At 36.5% G+C, this 11,708-nt stretch overlaps 1 protein-coding gene across 1 annotated transcript; it reads left to right on the forward strand.

The window, feature by feature from the left end:
• Positions 1 to 494: 494 nt before the first annotated feature.
• On the forward strand, positions 495 to 1,800 carry LOC138154862 (olfactory receptor 8G1-like). The gene is made up of 2 exons (XM_069079876.1): positions 495 to 541; positions 864 to 1,800. The coding sequence occupies exon 2, from the start codon at positions 865 to 867 to the stop codon at positions 1,798 to 1,800; it is 936 nt and encodes a 311-aa protein (XP_068935977.1). The 5' UTR covers positions 495 to 541; position 864.
• Positions 1,801 to 11,708: the final 9,908 nt, after the last annotated feature.

Raw genomic sequence — 11,708 nt, forward strand, 5'->3', positions numbered from 1 at the left:
GCAGTTTATAAAGTGCCACACTGGAGGGTAAGTGTATAACTCAGTATTCTGATTTGTCTATTCAAACTCATTTACATGGGATCCAAAAGCTCTGTGACACACTCTCTCCCTGTTTGGATTTATCTATTCCTAACATATTCTACTTTGTGAATGCCAAAGCACTTGGGGCAAAAGGGGGAAATATATAGATGTAATCAAAATTGCAGTGGCTCCAACCCCTTAGAACCTAGCATTTTCCAGTGAATTTTTTAACTGAGAACCTCTAGGCAGCCATCACATTCCTCTGTGACACTGCTTTCCTATGTCTGAACTGAAGAGCAAGGTCATGGTCCTTACCCTAGCATTCAACACAGGAAACATGGACAGTCAAATAATCTGTCAACAGGGGTGGCTAGATGGCACAGTGAATAGAGCACAAGCCCTGGAGTCAGGAGGACCTGAGTTCAAATCTGGCCTCAGATACTTAACACAAAAACTAGCCATGTGACCTTGGGCAAGTCACTTAACCCCAGTTGCCCTGCCTTCCCCCCTCCAAAAAGCAAAAAACAAGCAAACAAACAAAAAACTCCCTCAACTTTCAATTGTCATTAGTGGTTTCATCGTCTGACTCAGAAGTTCAATCTTTAGTCTTACATCTCAGAGGAAAGCGAAAACAACTGCCTTGAGTTTACCTGCCCTATATTATTGATAGTATGGAAGTGAAAATATGTATTCAGGGGACAAAGAGATGGACTCAAAGGGACCAAGAGAGTCACAAATTATAAATTTCCCACTATGGGTGAGCTTTCTCTGGACGGGGAAGGTAATGAAAATCCTCTTTTAATACACTGCTTTTCTCTCATTCCCACAGATCATACCCAAATAATGTTCATGGGAAATCATTCTGCAGTGACAGAATTTATTCTTGCAGGACTGACAAAACGGCCAGAGCTCCAGCTTCCCCTTTTTCTCCTCTTTCTGGGCATTTATTTAGTCACTGTGGTGGGGAATTTGGGTATGGTAATATTGATTGGTCTCAGTTCTCACCTTCATACCCCCATGTATTATTTCCTTAGCTGTCTCTCCTTTATTGATCTCTGTCACTCAACCGTCATCACTCCTAGAATGCTAGTAAACTTTATTGGAGAGCAAAACATTATCTCTTACCCTGAATGTATGACTCAGCTCTATTTCTTCCTAATTTTTGTAATTGCTGACTGTTACATGCTGGCTGTAATGGCATATGACCGTTATGTTGCCATCTGTAGCCCCCTACTCTATAATGTCATCATGTCCCCACAGATCTGCTCAGGGCTAGTAAGTGTGGTATACATAATGGGCTTGCTTGGTGCCACAGCTCATACAAGCTGTATGCTTAGAGTGTTCTTTTGCAAGAACAATGTCATCAATCATTATTTCTGTGATCTTCTTCCCCTTTTGAAGTTATCCTGCTCTAGTACTTATATCAATGAAGCAATGATTCTATTCTTTGGTTCATTAAATATTTTTGCCCCTGTAGTAACCATTGTAAGCTCTTACATATTCATTATTGCCAGCATTCTCCGCATCCAGTCCACTGAGGGAAGGTCCAAAGCCTTCAGCACCTGCAGCTCCCATATCATGGCAGTTTCTCTCTTCTATGGCTCTACAGCATTTATGTATCTGCAGCCCTCTTCTGTCAGTTCTATGGACCAGGGGAAGGTATCTTCGGTGTTTTACACCATAGTGATACCCATGCTGAACCCTTTGATCTATAGTCTGAGGAACAAGGATGTCAAAGTTGCCCTGAGGAAAATCCTAAAGAGAAGTAAATTCTGGTGAAGAAGACATATGTTAATGTCATCCTAGTAGAAGATTTTTTAGTGCTACTTTATGAGAAATAAAACATTGTTTCATCCTAGATGGTGGTATCAATGAACTCCATTCCTCCCATAATGATTTTCTTGTTATCTCCCTCCAAGAATTAGCTCCTCTTTCATCTATATTTTCAATACCACTAGGAGAAGGAATCACTTAAAATTATTTCTAATAATACAGAATAGCAACATATCTAATCTTAGCTGACATAACCTACTGACAATTTAAGAAACAAATGACAGTGTAGCTACAAAGGTACTCTACACATTAAAATAGTATTGTTTTGTGATCCTATACAGACCCTTTTACATGAAGGTACAGTTTATTTTTATCATTGTAGGAAGCTACTTTTCTACATTTACAAGTTCTGCCTTGTCTATAATGTTATCATTCATATGCTTAGTAATCCTGCTTATCTGGAATTAATTTTTGTAATTCCTTGAGCCTAACTTCAAGATTCATGGACTATTAATTGTTGTTCCCATTTCCTTCTTGCCCACTCTACTGTCTTGGTGGTTTAGTTTACTTGTGCACCCAAAAAAGGAGGAATCTCTGTTTCATATATTTATGGACTATGGACTTCTCCAATTCTGCCAACCTGTAATTGTGCCCCAGAGTTCAATACTAAGTCCATCATCACCAAATCAGGCTACTAATGTCTTCTTGCCTACACAAAAACCTTCAGTGCTCTCATTAACCCTGTGTATACTGGAGTTCATCTTGGGATCAAGAAACAAATCTACAAATTTGCTGTAATGTTATGGAATATATCTAACTGTAAGTATCTAGAGCTAAATATACAATCAGTTTGCTTGTACTAAGGGGATTAGAACAGTAAGTTCTAATCTAATGGTAAGTGAACCACCCTGATTCCATCCATTTTGGAAGTAGCTGAGTTTCCTTTATATTCAATTATGTGTCTAGTCTACATTCTGTCTTCTGAGAAAAACATGATTCAATCATGGAAATTGTAGAACTTAGCTCTGCATGCCTAGAAAGTTGGACTACCACTACTTACATCACAGAGACCCTTAATTAAGGACCTAGATTATGCTCAACAGAAACCCAGTCAGATCAGAAAATTAATACAAGGAGTTTTCTGACAATTATATATCTCAAGACACTCACATATCTTTTCTGAAAATTGGGCCCATATTGGCCAATCAGTTATTTATTTATTTATTTGTTTCTTTGAATATAGACACGTGGGGAGTGGCATCGCTTTTACTGATTTCAGGGAATTGCACCTGTTTGCTTTCCTCCTCCCAAATTAGAAAGTCCCTAATCTTTCTTCCAATTAGAAATCTGATTACACAATTTTGTGTCCTGGTTAATTTTCTAAAATTAATTTTTCTTATTTGATTAACTGTTTTAATGCATAAAAGCTGTTTCTCCCTGTATTTGGAGTTCAGCCTTAAGGTGAGAAGGTCCAGTACCAATTAGTTAGGCAATTACCATGCATTGATAAATAAATTGACACACTCTGGATCTCAAGCCTTTCTTTCCTCAGTTATTTCATCTTTCACCCACCACAGCATAGACGTCAGATATGCTACTCACATCTACAATATATACACAGAAGACTTCCACCTAAGGTGAATTTATGAAGTATGTGCACATACCATATGACAGTTTACGTACTTGGTTTCCCATTTTGGGAGATGGTTGTGAGAAATTTGTTCTCAAGGACAGATAATGCACTTGTAATTTATTTGGATCCTGAAACACCTAGATCTGACTTTCTTCATGTAGAAAATTAGTACAGAAAGTAAATTTTCCTTCTTATCACACAGAAAGGATGTAACTGTTGAGATAAATAGCTACTTCTCTGAGATAGCCAGGGAACAGCTGACCATTAAGTCCATTATTGGGAAAAACTTGTAGGTAGGTAAAATGTTTCTCATCTTTCCACACACAGGACTATGGAGGTAGACTTTTTGACTTAAAAGGGAAAGTCTAACCCTAGCTTTACATCACTGTTTTCTCTGACCATTGATCCTCAAGATTATTTGCTTTCTGAGACCTTATCTTATAAAACAAACAACTCCATTATCCTCTTGTCCTAACCTTTGCTTATTGTCATATAGTATATATGATTTAATTAAAAATAAATTTCTGTTAATTTTAGAGAACATAACAAGAGCATTTGTTACTGATTTTTAATAGCATTTCCCTACTGATGGAATGCAGTAAAACCAAGAATGGGATTACTATAAAAAAGTTATGCATGTTGTTATCATTCCAGCTTCCTAATCATTGCTACTTTGCTAACCCATCTTTGCTCATATCTCTATTACCAGCAACACATGAATCCTCCCATTGATAGAATGTTCAACATACCTTAGGTTAAGCCACCACTGATCTATGGGGTTGGGCTAACAAAGCCAGAGCCAAACATATTTAGATAACATAATGTTGAGTCAAGGAATTTAAGAAATTAGAAATTCTATCCCCATAACACCCAGATGATAATATAAGGAATGCATGTTCCATATGTACAGAATTGATATTTTGATGGTGTAGGGATTCTTCAAGGTAAAAGTTGAAGTGAAAATGGAGGTAGGTCTCAGGGAGTTGGAAAAGATTTAGAGCTTCATAGGTACATCTTTTTTTAAATTAATTTGTTTGTTTCCTTTTAGTTTACAGGAGTCAATTCCACAATTCCTTGAATTTCACATTTTGTCCCCCTCCCTGGCCTCCCCCCCCCCCCATGGAGGCTTATAGTCAAGTATAAGACCTGTAAATACTTTCACATTATACATTAGTCAGGTTATAAGGATGGATTGTACCAGCTGGAATGAAAAATGGTAAAGAGGACATAAAACCAAATAAGAGAACAAAAAAGATCAGGTATTTTGCTTCCACCTGGATATACATTTAGTTCTTTCTAGTTCTTTCTCTGGATGCACGTTTTTCTCTCCATCATGCGTCTTTTGGGATTGACTTATATCCCTGCATTGTTGAGAAGAGTCCAGTCTATCAAAGTTGGTCATCACACATATGTTGTGTCTGTAATTGTGTACAAATTTCTCCTGGTTCTACTCTTCTCACTCAGCATCAGTTCTTTTAAGCTTCTCCAGGTAAATATGAAGACCACCTGCTCCTTGTTTCTTATAGCACAATAGTATTCCATAACATGCATATACCACAACTTGTTCAGCCATTCTCTAATTGATGGGCACCCCCTTAATTTCCAATTCTTTGCAACCACAAAAAGAGCTGCTATAAACATTTTTGTACATATGGGTCTTTCTCCCATTTCTATGATCTCTTTGGGATATAACCCTAGGAGTGGTATTGCTGGATCAAAGAGTATGAAAGTATTTATAGCCCTTTGGGCATAATTCCAGATTGCTCTCCAGAAAGGCTGGATCAGTTCACAATTCCACCAACAATGCTTCAGTGTTCCAATTTGCCCACATCCTCTCCAGCATTTGTCATTTTCCTGTTTTGTCATCTTAGCCAATCTGACTGGTGAGATGTGGTACCTCAGAGTTGTTTTGATTTGCATTTCTCTAATCAATAGTGAATTAGAGCATTTCTTCATGTGCTTATAGATAGCTTTAATTTCTTTCTCCGAAAACTGCCTGTTTATATCCTTTGACCATTTATCAATTGGGGAATGACTTTCTTAGGTACATCTTGGGAAAGTTATCCATTCCTCAGTGACTTAGAACAATATAGATTCCTTGGGTATATAACAGAGGCAAGGAAGGGCAGAAATACTCTTATAAGAACAACAAATAGCCATCGTACCTACAGAATATAAGCTTCTTGTGTTCAGAGACCATATTTTTTTTTTATCCTTGTGACTTAGCAGTGTCTTGAAAATAGTAGATGCATAATATCATATGGCCATATCCCTAGAAAGCCTAACAAAAAATGTTTATAGCAGCTCTTTTTTGTGGTGGCAAAGAACTGGAAATTAAGGGGGTGCCCATCAATTGGAGAATGGCTGAACAAGTTGTGGTATATGCATGTTATGGAATACAATTGTGCTATAAGAAACAAGAAGCAGGCAGTCTTCATATTTACCTGGAGAGGCTTAAAAGAACTGATGTGGAGTGAGAAGAGTGGAACCAGGAGAAATGTGTACACAATTACAGACACAACATATGTGTGATGACCAACTTTGATAGACTGGATTCTTCTCAGCAATGCAGTGATATAAGTCAATCCCAAAAGACTCATGATGGAGAGAAATATGTGCATCCAGAGAAAGAACTAGAAAGAACTAAGTTTATATCCAGGTGGAAGCAAAATACCTGATCTTTTTCGTTCTCTTATTTGGTTTTATGTCCTCTTTACCATTTTTCATTCCAGCTGGTACAATCCATCCTTATAACCTGACTAATGTATAATGTGAAAGTATTTACAGATCCTATACTTGACTATAAGCCTCCATGGGGGGGTGGGCAGGGGGGAGGGCTAGGGAGGGACAAAATGTGAAATTCAAGGAATTGTGGAATTGAATCCTGTAAACTAAAAGGAAACAAACTAATTAATTAAAAAAAATGAAGAAGTTAAAGAAAAAGAAAAAAAGTAGAATCAGTAGATTTACTAGGAGTAGAAGACATGTATCTAGTGTTGTCTCTCTACCAAGACGGTAAACAAAGGAGAGATCCAATCAGCATAGGTATTGTGGGAGAAAGAGAGAGAGAGAGAGAGAGAGAGAGAGAGAGAGAGAGAGAGAGAGAATATCCGAATATAAATAACTACTCAATATGTGGTTGCTCAAAACTAGGTATTTATTCTTGAATTGAATTAATTGTTTCTTTACGGGGAATAGGTAAATTCTTTTAATTGCAGGCCAATGAGGATTATATTGATTCCTGGCAGAAATCTAGAACCTACCATTAAAAGAATAAAAAAAGAGCACTTAGAAGGAAAAACAATGATCCCAGGATAGGTTATTTAAGGAGTAGTCACTCAATATAAACATAATTTTAGATGAGTTTACTAGACTAGGAAAATTAAATCCCATGGACTATATTTTGCTCATTTTTAGCTTAATTCTATGACTTATTTGAAGTAGAGAAGTCCTGGTGAGTAAACTCACTCCAAAAATTCAGACTGGTAACTGTTTTTAGTCACTTAAGGCCTTAAATATCTGGGGTAGTGAAAACCACACATGTGATATACATAAATTTTTAAAATTTGGTAAAAGTTCTCATGTTTCTGTTTTGTATAGAAGATAGAATGTTGGACTTGAAATCAGGAATACCTGAATTTAAATCCTGCTCTCTGATATTCCCTAGGTGATTTTGAACAGTTTAAATACTCTATGAACCTCAATTCCCTCATCTATAAAATCAGAATAAGAACATCTCCGGTACTTAATTCACAAGTTTGTTGTGGGGTATAAATAAACCATCATATTGTGGAAGGAGAAATACCCTAATACCTTATACCCATACAAATTAGGCTGAACTTTTATTGATTTTTTTATTTTATTGATTTATTTTATTTTATTTTATTTAACCTCCTTGTTTCTTGTTTACTTCAGGGGAGTAAAGGTTCAGAGTATTGGCTGTTGTTGTTAGTCATGTCAGACTGTGTGAACCCACCAGGGTTTTCTTGGCAAAGATATTGAAGTGGTTTACATTTTCCTTTTCCAGTTTGCTTTACAGAGGAGTGAAAAGGAATACCATTTAAATCAGATAGCATTGATTATTTTGATTGATTTTTAGTTTAATTGTATGAGCAGGTGGGTACTATCAAATACCAAAGATGCAGGGCTGGTATTATATATAATATACAATATTATATATAATATATTAATATATATATTACATATAAACTATCAGCATACTTTACCATATCAATAACAAAACCAACAGAAATCATATAATTACCTTGATAGATGTAGAAAAAGCCTTTGAAAAATATAGCAACTATTTCTATGAAAAACTCTAGAGAGCATAGAAATAAATGGATTATTACCTCTATTATTTAATATGCTACTAGAAATGTTAGCTATAGCAGTACAAGAAGAAAAAGAAATTGAAGCAATGAGATTAGGCAATGAGGAAACAAAAGTATCACTCTCTGCAGATGATACGATGGTATACTTGGAAAATCCTGGAGAACCAACTAAAAAGTATTTGAAATTATTAACAACTTTAGCAAAGTTGTAGGATACAAAATTAATGCACAGAAATCATCAGCATTTCTATATATCACCAACAAAGTCCAGCAGCAAGAGTTAGAAAGAGAAATTCCATTTACAAAACTATAGACAATATGAAATACTTGGGATGGCAAAGAATTGAAAATCAAGGGAATGCCCAACAATTGGGGAATGGTTAAACAAGTTGTGGTATATAAATGCAATGGAATACTATTGTGCTGTAAGAAATGAGGAGCAAGGGGCGGCTAGGTGGCACAGTGAGTAAAGTGCCGGCCCCGGAGTCAGGAGGACCTGAGTTCGGTTATGGCCTCAGACACTTAACACACACACACACACACACACACACACACACACACACACACAAACTAGCTATGTAACTTTGGGCAAGTTACTTAACCCCAATTGCCCTCCAAAAAAAAAAGGCAAAATAAAAAAAGAAATGAGGAGCAGACGGACTTCATAATAACCTGGAAAGACATAAACTGATGCTGAGTGAGAGGAGCAGAACCAGGAGAACATTGTACATAATTACAAACACATCATTTCTGTGATCACTGACTTTGATAGACTGAGCTCATGCAAGGTTATGAGACAACTCCAAAGAAATCATGATGGAAAAGGTTATCCACCTCCAGAAAAAGATTTATGGACTATGAATATGGATTGAAGCAAACTACTTGCTCTCTCTCCTTCTTGTTTTGTTTTGTTCCTTCTTTCTCATCATTCATCCCTTTGGTTATAATCCTTCTTTACAACTTGACTAATATTTAATATGAAGGTATTTGTAGAACCTATATCAGGTTGTATGCTGCCTTAGAGGGGCAGGCGGGAGATGAGGGAATGAGAGAAAATTTGGAACTCAAAAGCTTGTGGAACTGAATGTGGTAAACTAAAAGTAAATACATAATTTTTAAAAAAAAAAGCAATTGGGGTTAAGTAACTTGCTCAAGGTTACACGGCCAGTTAATTCTGGGTTTTGTGCTGAGTATCTGAGCCCAGATTTGATCCCCAGGTCATCCCAACACTGGAGCCAGTGCTCTTACTCACTGAGCCACCTGGCTGCCCCTAATAATTTTTTTTAATATGAAATACTTGGGAGTCTACCTGCCCAGACAAATCCAGGAATAATATGAACACAACTATAAAATACTTTTCACACAACTGAGGTCATAACTAAACAATTGGAAAAATATTAATTGCTCATGTGTAGGCTTAGCCAATATAATAAAAATAACAATTCTACCTCAATTAACCTATTTATTAAGTGTCATGGAAATCAAACTTTCAAAAATCTATTTTATAGAGCTAGAAAAAAATAATAAAATTCATCTGGAATGCAAAATGTCACGAATATCAAGGAAATTAATGAAAAAAATGTGAAAGAAGTTGTTCTAGCTGTGCCAAATCTGGAACTGTATTATAAAGAGGTAATTATCAAAGCAATCTGGTATTGGCTAAGAAATAGTGTGGTGGATCAGTGGAAAAGTTTAGGTACAAATTACATTATAATAAATGGCCATAGTAATCTAGTATATGGTAAACCCAAAGATCCAAGCTTTTGGAACAAAAGCTCATTATTTGAGAAAAGCTGCTGGGAAAACTGGAAAACATACTGGCAGAAACTAGGTATGGGCCAACATCTCACAGTGTATACCAAGATAAGGTCAAAATATGCACATGATTTACATACGAAGGATGATACCAAATTAAGAGAGCATGAAAGTTTATCTGTCAGATTTATGAATAATGGAAGAATTTAGGACCAAAGAAGATATAGAGAGATTTATAAAATGTAAAATATATCATTTTATTACAAACAAGACCAATGCAACCAAAATTATAAGGAATGCAGAAAACTGGAGGGTGGGAAATTTTTACAAGTATCTCTGATAAGGGTCTCATTTCTCAGATATATAGAAAAGTGAGTCAAATTTCTAAAAATACAAGTCATTCCTCAACTGTTTAGTGGTCAAAGTATATAACTAAGCAGTTTTCAGACAAAGAAATCAAAAATATCTCTAGTCATATGGAAAAATGCTCTAGGTCACCATTTATTAGAGAAATGTACATTAAAACAACTCTGAGCTACCACATTATGCCTATCAGATTGACTAACATGACAGAAAATGAAAATGTTAAATGTTGGAAGGTATGTGGGGAAAATTAGGACACTAACACACTATTGGTGGATTTGTAAACTGATTCAACCATTCTGGAGAGCAATTTGGAACTATACCCAAAGGCCTACAAATCTGTGCATACCCTTTGATTTAGCAATACCACTACTAGATCTATATCCCAAAGATATCCAAAAAAGAAAATAAAGGAACTATTTGTACAAAAATATTTACAGTAACTCTTTTTGTAGTGGCTGAGAATTTGAAATCAAAAGAATGCGCATCAATTAGGGAATGGATAAATAAGCTGTGGTGTATGATCCATCCTAGGCCTATCCGAAGGTAGGCATCTGTGCCCCTGATCACTTACCTTGGGGGAAAGTTCATTTTCACCTCTTGCCAGATGTAGTCTATTTAAGGCAGCCCCCATCCTATCAGGAACCCACTCTCTGATGCCTGTTCCCTTCTGACAAGATGAACCAGAGTCATGAAATCATTTCAAATGCATAGAAGTTGCAGGAAACGGCATTCCTAACAGGGATAAAAAAAATCAGTCCCATAGATTAACAACTTCCGTAATCTTGGACTACAGATTGTTCAAGATAGGGGAGAGAACAGTGTAGGAATCTAGTCTCTTTTTCACCCCCTCATCTTTGGAACTCTCCCTTATGGACTGGAGAACAACTATGAGATTAACCAAAGGGCATTCAGTTGTAGCAAAGCTGAAATTCCCCATCATTTCCAGATTATGTACTTTAACAGTTACATTACTATTCAAGACAGTGATGATGCTACTGCCCACAGGGCAGGGTAACACAGCTAGTATGTATAGCAGGAGAGGGCATCTGAGTGATAAGAGATGAAGACTGGTAAGGAGGGAACTCAAAGGCAATTACCTCAACTTTTTAAAAATAAAATATGAGGTAAAGTTCTCTGCTAAGAGTGTGAGGGAAGGGGAATCATGGAAGGAGTAATGAAGGTGAAAAAGGTTTGAAAGAACAGATGAGAAGAGTGGAATAGTGAGTTAAAAATAATAGAAGGATTACCAGCAGCAATGAGAATTTAGTAAAGATTGTGTGGCATAAATCTGAAGTAGACCGAGGAAGAATAGGTGCACAATTTTCTACACCTTTGTTCAGCAGCACTTCTCTAGGAGCAAAAGATGGAAGTGATTTAAGACTGAAACTTGGCAGGAGAAGATAGGTGAGATAATAAGGGGGAAAGTAACTCAAAAGATAAAAGTGTAGAGTTGATAAAAGATAAAAGAGTTGAATTGGCTCTCCAAGAGGTAAATATGAGGAGATAAAGAGAGGGTTGCTAATGCAGGGTAAATGGTCTAGGAGAGGAAGACAGAGTCAAGGGATTGGAAGTCATAGTATGAATGGAGAGTAGGATTTTGTAAGGGAAGGAAGAGGGACAGATTTAAAAAATCCCTAATGGTCAAAGTAGGGGATTTCAGAATTTTTAAATATTTAGGTCTTACATTTGTGGGTGATGCAAAATCAAGGATATAGCCATCTTTGTGTATGTCTGATGTGGGAGGCGTAGGTCATGGGAATTGAGTATACTGAGGAAATACATGTTTAGGGCATTTCAGCAAGAGTCAATATGTATGCTGAAGTCCC

Source organism: Petaurus breviceps, unplaced genomic scaffold, assembly GCF_028583685.1.
Source record: "Petaurus breviceps papuanus isolate PSGF00001 unplaced genomic scaffold, PetGlider_PUasm1.0 91133, whole genome shotgun sequence".
NCBI classification, from domain to species: domain Eukaryota; kingdom Metazoa; phylum Chordata; class Mammalia; order Diprotodontia; family Petauridae; genus Petaurus; species Petaurus breviceps.

Bases quoted from the DNA above. Each gene is read 5' to 3' on its own strand.
- LOC138154862 (XM_069079876.1), top strand. From the start codon at position 865: ATGTTCATGGGAAATCATTCTGCAGTGACAGAATTTATTCTTGCAGGA.